The 17,426-nt window shown below is 44.0% G+C and overlaps 1 protein-coding gene across 2 annotated transcripts in view; it reads right to left on the reverse strand.

Annotated features, from left to right (window-relative positions):
* Positions 1–2,033: 2,033 nt before the first annotated feature.
* LOC110537624 (roundabout homolog 1) overlaps positions 2,034–17,426 on the reverse strand; it is a 28,609-nt gene continuing 13,216 nt past the window's right edge. For both annotated transcript variants that reach the window (XM_021623808.2, XM_036937606.1), the window contains exons 4-19: positions 17,161–17,281; positions 16,503–16,641; positions 16,126–16,253; positions 14,124–14,239; positions 13,658–13,889; positions 13,277–13,398; positions 12,614–12,785; positions 10,567–10,767; positions 10,121–10,163; positions 8,994–9,109; positions 8,067–8,402; positions 7,859–7,960; positions 7,418–7,559; positions 6,542–6,778; positions 5,874–6,229; positions 2,034–3,483 (exon numbers count right to left, since the gene is read on the reverse strand). In XM_021623808.2, coding sequence (XP_021479483.2) covers positions 3,197–3,483; positions 5,874–6,229; positions 6,542–6,778; positions 7,418–7,559; positions 7,859–7,960; positions 8,067–8,402; positions 8,994–9,109; positions 10,121–10,163; positions 10,567–10,767; positions 12,614–12,785; positions 13,277–13,398; positions 13,658–13,889; positions 14,124–14,239; positions 16,126–16,253; positions 16,503–16,641; positions 17,161–17,281 — 2,850 coding nt within the window. In that variant the 3' untranslated portion in view covers positions 2,034–3,196. The remainder of the gene's footprint in view (positions 3,484–5,873; positions 6,230–6,541; positions 6,779–7,417; positions 7,560–7,858; positions 7,961–8,066; positions 8,403–8,993; positions 9,110–10,120; positions 10,164–10,566; positions 10,768–12,613; positions 12,786–13,276; positions 13,399–13,657; positions 13,890–14,123; positions 14,240–16,125; positions 16,254–16,502; positions 16,642–17,160; positions 17,282–17,426) is intronic.

Genomic DNA, 17,426 nt, shown 5'->3' on the forward strand with positions numbered 1-17,426 from the left:
GATCACATGATTTTTGTGAAGTTCATGCATTGGACACCGCAGGAGGTTGGTGGCACCTTAATTGGGGAGGACAGGCTTGTGGTAATGGCTGGAGCGGAATAGGTGGAATGGTATCAAATACATCAAACACATGGTTTCAATGCTGGTTTCCATGTTCCGTTCCAGCCAGTTATGAGCCATCCTCCCCTCAGCAGCCTCCACTGGTGGACATGTAGGTGCAAGTTAGACCATTTTTAACCCAATAATGCAATACACTTTGAGTGATCCGCTCAAACACTCACAGCGTGTGTGTGTCTGCGTGTGAATGTGGAAGTGTGTGTGATGAAGGGGGTAAGCTGGTAACTTACATCGTATTGACATACATGGCAGAGTGGATATGGATTGCCCATGTGTGCAACATTCTAGTTAATTAAATAATTGTCACTGTTCAGTGTGCAATTTTCAATTGCAATTTTTACCTCTGCCAAGATGGTTCTGGGCATACTTTGAAATCAAGGAATTCCACATAAAAGCTTTTCAGTTGAAACCTATTCAGCTAAGCAGCATTGCCTTTTCCAGAGAGGTGGAATGTAAGAAAATGGCTTGCCATAAATTCTGCAAAAGCAGAGCCTCAATATTATTGTCAAAAAATCCAGGCATATCTAAATGACCAACCCAGTCCACATACAGGAGGAAGCATTGAATTACTTCTCTCTAATTAAAAGCAAGTTCTACTTCCTAGAGATAGCAGCGACCAAAATGCATAATCCCCCTGGTGAAATGGCAGCTATGACGTAAAAAAAAGAAACATTTAAAATAAAATAAAAACGGGATTAAAGCGGGGAGGGGGGGGGATGAATAAAACAAGCGTCAAAGCAGACCTGGGTTCAAATACTATTTGAAATCATTTCAGGCGGTGTTTGATTGAGCCGCAAGGGAAGTAACATGCAGTGTTTGATTGAGCCGGAAGGGAAGCAACAGAATACACCCAAGTGTAAACCTCACATTTGTCACTCCAGGCAGGCTAAAGCAAATAAAGTATTTAAAAGATTTAAAATAGTATTTGAACCCAGGTCTACATGGCAGATATTGGGGCTTCTGTTTCTGTGCTCTCTCTCCAGGCCAATGTGGGTCAGTGGATTACCAACAGGCTATAAAAAGCTGCCATCTTGGCACGGGTCTAACGCAGTGATACAGATCCCTCTAGTACTATTTGTGTGTGTGTAGGGGGATGGTGTGTGTGTGTGTGGGAGCTGGTGTTGGCTTTTCATGTTGAGCATATGGCCGTGGGGTATTGAACACTGTGAGATAAGGGCTAAATCTTCTGGATGTGTAGCCTACACAAACGAGGCAAGAGGAGGACACTGTTGTGTAATGTCATTTCTGCCTGTTTGTTCATGGTAGTGGCGAATGGGGAATAACACTATGTAACAACTCAATACAAACTAATGGAGTAACCTCTGGCCAAGGAAGCCATTGACCAAACTAACATTTACAGACACATATCCACACGCACACACATGCACGTGCGCACACACACACACACAGACACAGTTGACCAAATATGAGGAGAGGCAATACAGTGATCCGAGACCAGAGTGGACAAAATGCTTGACACATCAAGAGATTGATTTCCTTTTTTTTGATTTTCTATGATTATAGTTGACTAACAGGTTGTCCTGCTGTTGTTCATCCTCTACAAGAATTGTTGAAAGTGCCACTGGATTACACATTTCATTAAAAAGGTTTAGTGTCACATTTGGATTGAACGGGATGTAGTTGGAGTCAGATACCAGTTAGTTAATTTTTTTGTGTGTGCAGGAGATCATCCTGAGCCACAGGATGAGATTAGTAGTCTCAAAGTATCAATGATTTAGCTTGGCTGCCGGTCTGTTTTTGCTTTTGAAAAATGTTGATAGTCTTGCCAAACAACGGGAAAGTTTGGCAAGGCAAGGATGAAACTCTCAGGAAAGGTACTGTACCTAGGCTAATGTCCACTGCTACTTTAGAAAGACCTCCTAGAATAAGCATTCATAACTAAGAACTTACCAGACTGAGACTTTATATGTTTTATTATCAATAAGGCCACAGTAGAAGATATTGGGTTAGTTAAGCTTCAAATGATAAGTAATGCATGAAAATGTATATAAAAAGGAAGAATTATTCCTCATCTCGGGTGAGACATATTAGTCCAGTCCTACTGAACCTATTCTTATAAAAGGAAGACCTTTACAGCGTGTGAGAAACATATTCTACTTATTGCTCACCGTGCACATTTCAGCAGGTACATAGGGCCAAATCCTAAGTTTCATGTTAAAAGGAAGAGAAATGAAACAAACTCTGAAAGAAAACATAACTACATCTTCCAAATTCTAGTCAACCAACAAATGGTTAGCGCTCAAAATTGTTTTTGTATAGAGACAAAAGCACATTTAATAATAAAAAATAAAAAACGGAATAAACGGTCTTGTGTGAACAAAGTATCATTAAAAGAAAAGAAGCAGAGAATGGGTTGGAAAGTCAGCGTTCATGGTTCTTTAAATTAAATCAGTCGTAGATATTTACATTCTATTGCAAGTAAAGGGTCTGTACAAATTCGCTCCGGAAGTTTTCAATTTGCTGTAATTAATATGAAACCAGACTGAATGCTGCGCTCACCAGTGTGCATTCAGTCTGTTTTAACCAGGCTAGTTGGATCATAGCGCTTGGAAGATTCTGGAAGACAAAAATAGTGCTGTAGTACAGTAACAGTGCCACTAAAAGCACAACACTCTCTAAATATTTGTTTTGGAACAACCTATGATATGACAGAATTTTGACTGACACTTGTTTTGGCACTGCGGTTCAGCTCTTGGAAAGCCCAACCCAGGTCATATGAGAACACAAAACAGTGGACACACCATAGAAGATGTCCATTCTAGGAATTCTATTTTCATAGGCGAGACTGCCCTGAGGTATTGTGGGAAACCTAGTTCAGGTAACCAATAGTGGTCTGGATGGGAGATGTTGAATGGTCATTTCAACCCCAGTTACACTTCTACTGATGACTTGTAAAGCACTCACAGAGAAACAAAGACCACTTAAAAAATAATGAATGAAATCCATGTCGAAATGTAATCGTTTTTTCTCATGTTTTTCATACTTAACAAATCAAGAGTAAATACAATTCATGTCTTGGCATTGAAATGGATTTGACCAAAAATCATCAACAAACAGATCATCGGTGTGGGGTTGTCCTCACCCCTCCTCGTCCTTCACCCCTACTCCCTCCGGTGGCTCGGCGGTTGTCATAGTGAAGATCATCACGGCAACGCCCCCAGGTGTTGCAAGCGGGGGCTGCTGCCTGAGAGGGGTACTGTGCACGGTACTGCGCCTCCATCTCCTCCACCCAAGCTGTGCTCCAGTCCCAAACGGGCATGGGGTCCAGCTCCCCGAAACAATCCTCTTCTTCCCCTCGAACTGGAGGGAACAGGGCACTGAGGGGCGACGCCGGGGGAGAGAAGTCTGGAGAGGAGACAGTAGAACACAACTAGAGTTAACACACATACTGATACATGACACCATGTCACACTATCGAACATCACGATAGAGATACTATATATTACAAAATACATGAGATATGACACCATGATACAAAGAGAGATATGACAATTGACACCGTGACACAAAGAGACATGATACGACAACTGACGTCATGATAAAAGAGATGTAACAGAAGAGACACATTTTTACAGTGCCAGATAGTCTCTTTGTACCATATCAACAGTAAAAAAAAACAGAGGCACGATCACCCAGCCAACTTCTTCATTGGAATTGTCCCCTTGGCCAGTAATTAAAGAGGAAAATGACTTTTAAAGTGGAAAATGACATTGACGTGAATGGCACCCTATTCCCAACAACAGATTCAGCCGTGGGCCGAATTTTTCTTATGCGGATGGTCGGGGGGCCCGGAATATATTTACAAATACTTAGTAGACTGCAAATTGAGCACAAGAAGCCCAAACAGATATAATATTTGACTAAAACAATTTCAAACCTTGCTTAAATTTGGATATGATCATTTTTTCTCTCTATTATGCATGGGAATTCTTGGTAACAGATTTACAAAATTATAATAAAATATATATATATATATATATATTTTTTTTCTCAGAAAACTTGGGGGGTCAAATAAAACCACCAGTTGGGGAACCCTGACCTACATAGTGCACTACTTTTAACCGGAGCTGTATGTGCCCTGGTCAAAAGTAGTGCACTATATAGGGTAGGGGTATCCAAATATTACCCTATGAGGTCTGGAGCCTACTGGTTTTCTGTTATACCTGACAATCAATTGCATCCACCTGGGACAGTCCAATTCAGATTTTTTTTTTATCACTAATTGGTCATTTGACCAATCAGATCAGCTCTGAAAAAGGTCTGATGTGATTGGTCCAAAGAACAATAAATGGAAAAAATATCAGAATTGGGCTGCCTGTGTAAACACAGCCCTGATGTCCCAGGTCTAAATGAGTCCCTGATTTAGAGGGGAAGAATAAATAAATATGTCTGCATTTACACAGGCAGACCAATTGCAATACTTTTTCCACTAATTGGTATTTTTCAGCGCTGATCTGACTGGTCAACAGACCAAATACTGAAAATAAAAAAATCTGACCAAATAAACAGACCAAATAAATCATAAGGAATAAGGTTTGAAGTGCGTGTCCTATATCTAGGAGATATAATACATCTCAGAAAATATATATTGTTTTGACATATTTTGGCACAAAAGTACACATATTTCCATTCATTATTTAATCTGGTACCAGGTACCGTCAGATGAGTCCCTGGACACTTGTGGGGGTCACAGAGCAAAACGGAGAACACCATGGTGTTTCTGAGTCTTTCCATAGTGGTGTCATAATAGTTTGTAGCCCAAACCTTTCGGACTGAACAGACGTTTTCATGAGACCGATTTTATTGATTAAAAAAAAAAATTTTTAATAACAATTGTGCAAATCGAGTAAAGTTGAATCGGACATCTGCACATTTGGAAAAAGGACAAAGTTATTGATTAAGTAACAGTCTGAGAATGCTGGCTCGCTAGCCCTTTTAATTTGCTGAGAGGTCTTAAGTAATCACCTATTGCCATCCCCCGAATCCTGAGCTAACCCCCTGCCCAACACACACACACACACACACACACACACACACACACACACACACACACACACACACACACACACACACACACACACACACACACACACACACACACTTTCTCTTTACATTGTGTGTGTCTGTGAGATACACTCTCAACTCAATCACATTTAACTGTCCCAAAGGTCAGCTTCAGGGGCCACACAAGCACGGACAATTCCCACATGTAGCCCATCTATGCATCCTCGAATACAAGACCACTGCTTAAATCTAGGTAAGGCTACATCCCCAATGGATACAGAGCATGCCGATAAGCTACACAAATGAAAACGGGTGACACCTGATTATGGGTCAACTCCATTTCTTCACCAGCTACTGGAATACACTGTAATTCCATTTATTAGTTGTAAAATGTTTGTTATTTGTTAATAAATACTATGGACAACGTTAAATTAATGAATAATACCTAACCCTGACGTAGCCTGACACATCCATCCAGAAATCACAAGTATATGATGACCAAACTATAGAGGCTAGTGGAATCAGATTAAATGTCTGATGTAAATCTGACTCCAAGGCACCATTTTAAGATTGTCTTGTAATAGTGCACCATCTAGTGCCAGTTGGTGGAAAGACATCTGAAGGAATAACATACATCAATAACCTGTCTAAAGTATGATGATTGGCTACATTTGGGCAACCATATTAAAACATGCATTAACATTTTAATCATGTTTATCCAGCAGCCTTGCCTGAGAAGGAGGCTTCACTCATGGACTCGGCGGCCACAGTGGCGAGCACGCGGGCAAAGTTGTAGTCGTTCATGAATGAGCCATCTGACGAGCTGATGAAGCTGTTGCGGGTGCTGTACGCCATGTTTCCCTCTGACACCGAGCCCCAGCCGTTCCACAGCGAACCCTCCCATTCGCTGCAAAGCGACGAGGGCGTGCTCTGAAACCGGGCCCGCCGGGGACCCATTGGCTCCTGTTCGTCAGTCATCCCGTCCTCCAGTTGGTCGGAGGGGAGGGGCCCATAGATATAGCCCAGGGTGGGAGTGGGGGAAAAGGTGCGAGATAGGGAGGAAGCGGGAGGATTCTCCAACGTGGTGCTGGAAACAGGAAGTGAGATAAGAACGAGGTGAATAAAGTAAAAACTCAGAACACCTGTAAAGCAATACTGTAGCAACAACAGAATTATTCTTGTAATATCAAACATTTTACTGATAAAGAGACTAGCTACTGGCTTTGGAGAAAAGACAGATTAAATATTACTGACAATATTTTTGGTTGTCTAAGTTTAAAAGCCCTTATCAATTGACGTAGTGGAATAGATAGCGTGAAAGCCCTTCAATCAATGACTCTGACAGTAAACCTCTCGCCCTCCCTCAGTTGCCACCTCTAGGTTTCTATGGCAACCACACCTGTGCTTCTCAGCCCTGGGGCTGAGCTCCAGGTACTGGGTGACTTCCTGTGAGGTCATCGTTGCATCCTGCTCCTCATCCAATGACATGCAGTAGGAGGCAGTGGACAGGCGGCTATAGGAGGGGCAGCCAGTGGTGGTGGTGTTAGTGTTGGTGGGGGGGCCGTGGTGACCAGACGCAGCACACACAGACTGAAGAGACCCGGCATCTACAGTCAGCTTCGTGGACCTGCTGGACCTAGGTGTGATGAATAAAAGTCTGATGGTAATTTCCAATAATTAAAAATAAATTCATGAGACATTGATAAGTGACATTCTTCAAGAATCAATAGGTATATCATTAAATAATTAACAAAATGGCTATATTACAGAGTGGGTCTTTAAGCCAAAAAATATTAGCTTGATATTACAGCAGCTAATGTCCCCCACGATGAAATCGGGGAGGGGACTGTGGATCTGTCTCAGTCTGTACGTTCGTCACGCTTAGTTGCCTAAATGTACTATAGTTACAAGATATTCCAATTTTGTTTCTAACAAAAGTGCTATTCCTTGCAAGAGAATAGTCATACTGTAACGAGAATTGAGCCGTTTCCTGTTTAAACTGTGGTTACGTGTCATTCATGGGCAAGTAAATTGGCATTTGATTGCTGGGTGTTGGTTGCCGTTCTCTGAGCCGTGTCGAGGCCCTGTCGTCGGGGCTAAGAGCAGGGAGGAAGTACAATCATTTTCTCCAGCAGTAGACAGGAAACCATAGGGTTTTACTATAATGGCCAACCAAATGGAGGAAAGCATGGCGCAGTGGCTCATTAGAGAGTTAGGAATGGGATAAGTTATGGATAAATTGGTGTCAGGAAGTAGTCAACAGGATGTTCCTCACCCTTCCTCTGAGGTGAGGCTGTGTGTGTCAGTGGTGTCGCCCATGGGCAGCGGGAGTGGCAGCATGTCCACCAGCTGCGCCGAGGCAGAGTAGTGCAGGAGGCGGGGTGACTCCAGGGGCTTGAAGCACTCTGAGCGCCCACCTGGAGGAAAAATACACACCAAGGTTAACACAACAAAAACAATACTGTCAAGGACAGTGGTTCTGACTGTACCATCCATTCCTGGAGGAACCCCCAGGGGTGCACATATTTGTTCTAGCCCAACACTTAACACACCTGATTGAAGAGAACTAATTACGAAGCCCTTGATAAGATCAATTAGGTGTGCTGGGGTAGAACAAAAAGGAAAACACCCTGCGGGGCAGTGAATACACTGGTTAATTGTTCCTGAGCATTAAACTCCTTTAGGGTATGAGTGGTATAAGAACACAGTACAGTACCTGGTGGGAGGTGGCTGAGCCTCTGTGTGTAAGGCATTCCCCTCATAGCCAACGCCTGGCTCCTCGACGACAACAGGGGGGCGCTGTTTACCGCATGGAGATCTGGGAAAGGAGACAAAGTCTGTGACTTAAAAGTAACTACAGATCGACATTCACCAATAGCAAGGACATCAAAACCATGCAAGGAAGACACCATATTGACAATCACCTTGCTTGTAATTATTTTCCCACGACTCCTTGAGCACGCCCATCTTGGGCTGCGAGGGCAAGGCCTGTTTCCATGGCAATGCCTGGCCACCCTGGACAAGCGTGGTCTTGACAACTGTGGCAGGCTGGGAGATGCACACCGTCGCTGCGCAGTGCTGCGAGGAGGTGGTGGTGTGGCAGTGGGGCCGCTTGGGGCATCGGGCAGGGCTGTTGAAGGTCTTGAGGCCATTACCCGTCAGGTCCACGTAGAACGTCCCGTAGACACCGCAGCTGTCGGGCACAATGGGGACAGCCACGTCCAGAGAGCTGGGGTCCTTCTTGGCTGTGATGGGCAACGCTGGGAATAAGAAGAGGACCACTATTTGTCCCCCATGATGATGTTAAATGTTGTGCGTCCACTTGTGTGGCTGGAATTGTATTTTTAAGTTGTCAAATAAATTATATCTATCGATCTAAGATGGGAGAAATTCTGAGGCAGAATGGATCAAGTGTATTGCTTACGTAGCAGAGGTTCTGAGCTTCCATGATGAATAGCAGAGTTAGTTGCATAATCAACTGGTCCAGAACCAGTCTTTGTTATCCAGCGCATACTGGTCACAGTAAGAAATGCGGTAGGAGGAACTTGTTTTTGTTTATTTTATTTAACCTTTACTTAACTAGTAGGCAAGTCAGTTAAGAACAAAGTCTTATTTACAATGACGGCCTACCAAAAGGCCTCCAAGGGGACGGGGGCTGGGATTAAAAATAAAATATAAATATAAGACAAAACACACATCACGACGAGAGAGACACCACAACACTACATAAAGAGAGACCTAAGACAATAACACAGCACGGCAGCAACACATGACAACACAGCACGGTAGCAACACAACATGACAAAAACATGGTAGAACTGATTCTAGACCAGCTTTAAAGCAGAACTCACTAGTCCTTCTGAAGCCGGGGTTCTCCTGGCTCTGAGCCCACAGTCCCTGGTACTTCTCGTCACTCAGGGTCGGTCTCCACACACCCGAGATCCACGGAGAGTCTGGGGCCGCCATTCTGCAGAGACACAGATCAATCAATCAGTCAGCCAATCAATCAATCCCATGTAATGGGTGTGGTTAAAATATCAAAACTAGGAGGCACATATAGTGGATCAGATCATATTACACATGAGCATACACGAAGTGTACAAAACATTAGGAATACCTTCCTCCTTTTGCTCAGAACAGCCTCAATTGATCGGCTATGAAAAGCCAACTGACATTTACTACTGAGGTGCTGACCTGTTGCACCCTCTACAACCACTGTGATTATTATTACCATCTGACCCTGTTATGAACATTTGAACATCTTGGCCATGTTCTGTTATAATCTCCACCCGCCAAAGCCAGAAGAGGACTGGCCGCCCCTCATAGCCTGGTTGGTTCCTCTCTAGGTTTCTTCCTAGGCTCCGGCCTTTCTAGGGAGTTTTTCCTAGCCACCGTGCTTCTACACCTGCATTGCTCGCTCTTTGGGGTTTAAGGCTGGGTTTCTGTACAGCATTTGTGACATCAGCTCATGTAAGAAGGCCTTTATGAATAAATGTAATTGAATTTGTTGAGGCATGGGCTCTACAAGCTGTCAAAAGTATTCCACAGCGATGCCCATGTTGACTCCAATGCTTCCCACAGTTGTCAAGTTGTCTGGATGTCCTCTGGGTGGTGGAACATTCTTGATACACATGAAACTGTTGGCTGTAAAAAACCCAGCAGTGTTGCAGTTCTTGACACCTACTACAATACCCCGTTCAAAGGCACTTAAATATTTTGTCTTTCCCATTCTCCCTCTGAACGGCCCACAAACACAATCCGTCTCAATTGTTTCAAGGCTTAAAAATCCTTATTTGACCTGTCTCCTCCCATTCATCTGGTTGAAGTGGATTTAACAAGTGACATCAATAAGGGATATAGCTTTCACCTGGTCAGTCTGTCAGGGAAAAAGTGTTCCTAATGTTTTGTCCACTTTGGGTTTAACGAAACAAAAGGTAGTGAAATTGTCAATGAGCCACACTGTTGGTCTTCCACCTACCTGTGTTTTATGATGAGGTCCTCACTGGCCAACCTGTACAAACCTGCAAAATCCAGAGTCATAGTAACTTTATAGTCTCGTTGATTTCCCAATGAGGGAACACACCTTATACAGGAACACTGGAGATGACAATGTTAATTCCATCCTTGATATAATTTATCATATGAGCATTTGACCATGAATGATGAGTCCAGATCAACCTAAGGAATGCATGCCCACTACAATACAACCCTGTGAGGGGTGAAACCTTCAGTTACACATCAAATAACCAGAACCTCTTGTTTTAGCTAAATAAAAAACCTGATTAGCTGCTAAAGCTAATTATGTACCCATAATGGCACAGTGGACTAGCGTACCATGACATATCCATGCTCCAAATTTCCTATGCCAAGCTAATACTAAAGATACAACATATAAGCTATCCCCCAATTCCTGCCCAGACAGACCTTTAGCCTTGATGTGGCCTCGTCCCAGGTGGTCGCCAGGCCGGGTGTGGCGGCGGTACAGGCAGACGGCTGTTATCACCAGGATGCACCACAGGAGGGCGCCAACACTCCCAATGAACACTGGGCCCCTCAGCAAGGCCAGGACCTGAGAGAGGTCCCTACTGGGGCTGTCCGACTGGGGGGCCCCGGACCTCTGGGAGTCTGGAATAGGGAGAGACGGGAAAGTAAAAAACAAGACAAAAATGAACACATGACAGAGAGAGAAAGAGAGAGAGAGAGAGAGAGAGAGCGGTTTCAGGCTCTGTTGTGTGGGGGTTTATATAATATTTTAGATTCTTCAAAGTAGCGACCCTTTGCCTTGATGACAGCTTTGCACACTCTTGGCATTCTCTTAACCAGCTTCACCTGGAATGCGTTTCAAACGTGAAGAAACGTTCAAAGTTCTTTTCCGGATTGACTGACCTGCATGTCTTAAATTAATGATCGACTGTCATCTCTGCTTATTTGAGCTGTTCATGCTATAATATGTCTTTTACCAAATAGGGATATCTTCTGTATACCACCCTTACCATGTCACAACACAACTGGCTCAAAAGCAATATTGTCTCAAAAGCAATAAGAAGGAAAGAAATTCCACACATTAACTTTTAACAAGGCACACCTGTTAATTGAAATGCATTCCAGGTGACTACCTCATGAAGCTGGTTGAGAGAATGCCAAGAGTTTGCAAAGCTGTCATCAAGGCAAAGGGTCGCTACTTTGAAGAATCTAAAATAGAAAATATATTTTGATTTGTATAATTGTTTTTTGGCTACTACATGATTCCATATGTGTTATTTCATAGTTTTGATGTCTTCACTATTATTCTACAATGTAGAAAATAATACAAATAAAGAAAAACCCTTGAATGAGTAGGTGTGTCCAAACTTTTGACAGGTACTGTGTCCAAATGTTCCCCTAAAAAAAAAAACTAAAAAAAACACTGAAATATTGCATTTACTTAAGTATTCAGACCCTTTACTCAGTAGTTTGTTGAATCACCTTTACAGCCTTGAGTCTTCTTGGGTATGACTCTACAAGCTTGGCACAACTGTATTTGGGGAGTGTCTCCCATTCTTCTCTTCAGATCCCTTCAATCTCTGTCAGGTTGGATGAGGAACGTCGCTGCACACATCTCTCCAGAGATGTTAAATCGGGTGCAAGTACGGGCTCTGGAGGGGCCACTCAAAGACATTCAGAGACTTGTCCCGAAGCCACTCCAGAGTTGTCTTGGCTGTGTGTTTAAGGTCATTGTTCTGTTGGAAGGTAAACTTTTGCCCCAGTCTGACGTCCTGAGTGCTCTGGAGCAGGTTTTCATCAAGGATCTCTGTACTTTGCTCCATTCATCTTTCACTCGATCCTGACTAGACCCCCAGTCCTTGCTGCTGAACAAGATCCCCACAGCATGATTCTGCCACCACCATGCTTCACCGTAGGGATGTTGCCAGGATTCCTTCAGACGTGACACTTGGCATTCTGGGCAAAGAGTTCAATATTGGTTTCATCAGACCAGAGAATCTTGTTTCTCATGGTCTGAGAGTCCTTTAGGTGCCTTTTCAAACTCCAAGTGAGCTGTCATGTGCCTTTTACTGAGGAGTGGCTTCCGTCTGGCCATCCTACCATAAAGGCCTGATTAGTGGAGTGCTGCAGAGATGGGAGAACCTTCCAGAAGGACAACCACCTTCACAGAGGAACTCTGTCAGAGTGACCATTGGGTTCTTGGTCACCTCCCTGACCTAGGCCCTCCTCCCCCGATTGCTCAGTTTAGCCTGGAGGCCAGCTCTAGAAAGAGTCTTGTTGGTTCCAAACTTCTTCCATTTAAGAATGATGGCCACTGTGTTCTTGGGACCTTCAATGCTGCAGGCATTTTTTGGTACCCTTCCCCAGATCTGTGCCTCGACACAATCCTGTCTCGGACTCTACGAACAATTACTTCAACCTCTTGGCTTGGTTTCATAACCTTTTGCGTTCGGTTGACCATAGATAACCGTTGCATGTTGTCACTGACCTATGACCACTCTATGGGGGTCACTCTGCACCCCGACGCCAGCTCCGTTGACCGTTGCCACCCGGACCCAGTACTGTTTCCCTGGGTACAGAGGGCTTATTTCCAGACTGTAGGTCCCACCGCCCACTGTCCAGTTCAGGTACTGCTGCTCTTCCGACTGCACACACCACACCTGGACAGGACACACGGACACACACCCAGAGATCAAAGAGGGAACCAGGGAAGCGTTACACTTTGTGTGTGTGTGTGCTTTCAGGTGATTGATTCTTCAACAGGAGTAATAGGCAACTCTGGTCCTGGAGAGCTGGCTTTTGTACCAGTTCAGCACACCTTTGATTAAACTTATCATGGTCTTCTTCCAAAAGTTAAACCACTTCTATCAAGACTGATTAGTTGAATCAGGTATTTCGCACTTGAACAAAAGCCTGCAGGCCAGGGTTGCATAGGACACCCTGTCAATACAATGTCTCATTAGAATATGTGAATGTATTATGTCAGGTACTGAACATAGAGAAAAAAACTCACACTGGAATTTCTTACATTCTCACAAACATTTAATAAAACACATTGGGGAGCATACAAGAATGCCAGTGTGCTTGAGCAACTTCCTCAAGCACAGATACAAGAAGGTAAAAGGGCTCTTTAGGGCTTTTTTGTTCTTACCTGGTATCCCTTGATGATGCCGTTGTGAGATTCATGGGGGGGAGGCTTCCAGGTCACATGGACCGTGTCATTATGGTCAGGGGTCATCGTTATGGAGATGGCCTGAGGTGGGGCACTAGGCACTGTGAGAGGATGGAGTGTCATTAAAATGTAAAATGTAAAAACCACATACATGTAAATGTAAAACCATGTACACACACATGTAAAAACCACATACACACAACTCATCTTGATTCAAAATGTCGTTTTTAATCTTCATAATACAAAATAGCAATAAAGTTGGACTACTCCTGAGCTACAGTATCCAAAGAAACACCTAGATTTTCATAAATGTTTCTTTTGAGTTGATAACAGCCAACTCTAACCGTTTTGAACCCTTACCTGTCTCAGGTACACCTAGGTGCCTGGTGTTGCTCTCCCGGCCGTACAGGCTGCTGCCGTAGGGACGCACTTTGAACTCATACTTGTAGCCCCTCTTGAGCGGGCCAACCAGTGTTTGGAAGTTTGGTAGTACAACCCTCTTAGCCGCCCAGTCCGAACTGGCGGGCAGGAGAGAGCGATAGAGGACCTCGAAACCATCCAGGTAGTGTGGCTGGGTTGGGAAAGACTGGAGCTGAAAGGAACAAAACAAAAGGAAAGCCACAGTTAAAAGATATGCCTTTCTGGAGTAGAAACTCAAAAAAGACAACCTTAAATCCGCATTATTTGAATGTTCTCTGTGACATGAAAATAATGTTCTGAACAAACGTGAAAAATGACACACCTCAATCTTAGTTCAGCAAAAGGTTAATACCTAACAGTTTTCATAATAATACATGTGCCTTCATGTGACGTCTGATCTCCGTACCTTCCACTGCACTTGGGACATGTTGGAGTTTGGAGTCAGCACCGTCACATTCTCCAGAGCCACGCGCAGGGCCGACAACTCTCTGTGAAGGTCCCTCTGTCTGGTACTTGAGGCTTCTGTGAAGTAGGGAGAAAAATCTTCAGAGAAAATAATATTTTCTGTTCATAAATAGAAGTTCCCTACTGGCACTGAAATTGACACAAACTAAACTCCATATACATTTCCATAGTGATCCTAAAAACGGTTTACTTTAGAACCACACTCAATTCCGCTGCCAATTCACAGATGTCATAAAAAACTATTGTGCCTAATATGGTCTTTGTTGTGCATTCCAGTTTCCTGTGTTCCCTTAGGATAAATAGATATAGACTCAGCAAAAAAAGAAATGTCCTCTCACTGTCAACTGCATTTATTTTCAGTGTAAATAATATGTGTAAATATTTGTATGAACATAACAAGATTCAAACCCTGAGACATAAATTGAACAAGTTCCACAGACTAACAGAAATTGAATAATGTTCCTGAACAAAAGGGGGTCAAAATCAAAAGTAACAGTCAGTATCTGGTGTGGCCACCAGCTGCAATAAGTACTGTAGAACATCTCCTCCTCATGGACTGCACCAGATTTGCTAGTTCTTGCTGTGAGATGTTACCCCACTCTTCCACCCAGGCACCTGCATGTTCCCGGACATTTCTGGGGGGAATGGCCCTAGCACTCACCTTCCGATCCAACAGGTCCCAGACGTGCTCAATGGGATTGAGATCTGGGCTCTTCGCTGGCCATGGCAGAACACTGACATTCATGTCTTGCAGGAAATCACACACAGAACGAGCAGTATGGCTGGTGGCATTGTCATGCTGGAGTGTCATGTCAGGATGAGCCTGCAGGAAGGGTACCACATGAGGGAGGTGGATGTCTTCCCTGTAACTTACAGCTTTGAGATTGATTGCAATGACCAAGAGCTCAGTCCGACAATGCTGTGACACATCGCCCCAGACCATGACAGACCCTCCACCTCCAAATCGATCTTGCTCCAGAGTACAGGCCTCGGTGTAATGCTCATTCCTTTGACGATACACGTGAATCCGACCATCACCCCTGGTGAGACAAAACCGCAAGTCATCAGTGAAGAGCACTTTTTGCCAGTCCTGTCTGGTCCAGCGACGGTGGGTTTGTGCCCATAGGCGATGTTGTTGCTGGTGATATTTGGTGAGGACCTGCCTTACAACAGGCCTACAAGCCCTCAGTCCAGCCTCTCTTAGCCTATTGTGGACCGTCTGATCACTGATGGAGGGATTGTGCATTCCTGGTGTAACTCAGGCAGTTGTTGTTGCCATCCTGTACCTGTCCCGCAGGTGTGATGTTCGGATGTACCCCATCCTGAGCAGGTGTTGTTACACGTGGTCTGCCACTGCGAGGACGATCAGCCGTCCGTCCTGTCTCCCTGTAGTGCTGTCTTAGGCGTCTCACAGTACGGACATTGCAATGTATTGCCCTGGCCACATCTGAAGTCCTCATGCCTCCTTGCAGCATGCCTAAGGCACGTTCACACAGATGAGCAGGGACCCTGGGCAGTAGAAAGGCCTCTTTAGTGTCCTAAGTTTTCATAACTGTGACCTTAGTGGCCTACCGTCTGTGAGCTGTTAGTGTCTTAACGACCGTTCCACAGGTGCATGTTCATTAATTGTTTATGGTTCATTGAACAAGCATGGGAAACAGTGTTCAAAACCTTTACAATGTAGATCTGCAAAGTTATTTGGATTTTTACAAATTATCTTTGAATGACAGGGCCCTGAAAAGGGGCCGTTTCTTTTCTTGCTGAGTTCATTACATTTAGCTGTAAGGAAATAGGGAACGATAGGATAAACTTTGATTTCACCGAGGCAAAACTGGCTTAGACACACAGTACTGCTGTACACAACATAAACACTGTACATTACATATTCAACCAATACACAACACATAAACGTAGCGTTGAGGGCCCAACCTAAGCGCTCTTACCCTCCACCACTAGCTGTGCACTGGCGGTGACCACCCCCACGTCGTTGATAGCTGTGCAGGTGTACCTCCCAGAATCCAGTGACGTCACATAGTGGATCTGGAGGCTCTGGTCAGGATTCACTAGATACCTACAGACATGACACAGAAATCAGTACAACATTCACTCTATCAACTGCATGCAATTATTAGAAATCAAAGAATGACATATTATTGAACAGTATACTAAGTATTGCCTTTATTGACATATGTACTGACTGTGCTGTGGAGTAGCTGAGAGATTGTTTAAATGTTACATATACACCTCGTGTCAATGACAGTTTTTAGTCCAATGTACAGTTAATGGACAAAGCTTTTTTAGTTGAATGCAAGAATCAGACCTGCCGTTGGGCAGAGGGCCCTGCTCGCGGATCCACTCCACAGCAGGCATGGGGTCTCCTTTAGCCTCGCAGTAGAACTGGGCAGACTCCCCCGTCCCCACCGACACATCCTGAGGCTTCAGCACCAACACTGGCTTAGCTGGGGATTGAGAAAGCACAGACCAATATGAAAAGTATGGTTAGTCATATCATACCTGTATGCATTCAATTCCATGCTATCCCGTTTGTCAATAGCAAACATTCTTAGCAGCATGACATACCTTTTCCACAATGTTGTGCAGACCCAAACTGTACAATGCTGACTCAGTTCTTTTCACATTGTCATTTCCAGCAACACATCAAATCTTATTTGTCACATACACATGGTTAGCAGATGTTAATGCGAGTGTAGCGAAATTCTTGTGCTTCTAGTTCCGACAATGCAGTAATAACCAACGAGTAATCTAACCTAACAATTTCACAACAGCTACATTATACACGCAAGTGTAAAGGGATGAAGAATATGTACATAAAGATTTATGAATGAGTGATGGTACGGAACGGCATAGGCAATGGTGGATGCATAATCAGGCCAGCGCAGTACAGCTTGGCTCATTAGTGCGAAAAGGTTATTGCTAAAACACTGATGTACTGTATATGGGGTCAGGGTTTATCTTACCTAGGACAGAAAGGCGGGCAGCCCTGCTCACTCTTACTCCCACTGTGTTGGAAGCCACACAGATGTACACGCCAGAGTCATTCTTCTGGGCTGGGGCAATGATCAACTTCCCATTCAGCGCCTATAGGTCACACGGGTAGCAATCACATATAGTAAAAAATTAAAAAAAGTTTATTGCAGAGGATAAATAGCCTTGTACAAGCCTTGGTTTGTGTGAGCCGAAACGTCTCTCCTGTTTCTGTAGAGTGAACATCTTGATGTACAAG

This window comes from Oncorhynchus mykiss, chromosome 12, assembly GCF_013265735.2.
Source record: "Oncorhynchus mykiss isolate Arlee chromosome 12, USDA_OmykA_1.1, whole genome shotgun sequence".
NCBI classification, from domain to species: domain Eukaryota; kingdom Metazoa; phylum Chordata; class Actinopteri; order Salmoniformes; family Salmonidae; genus Oncorhynchus; species Oncorhynchus mykiss.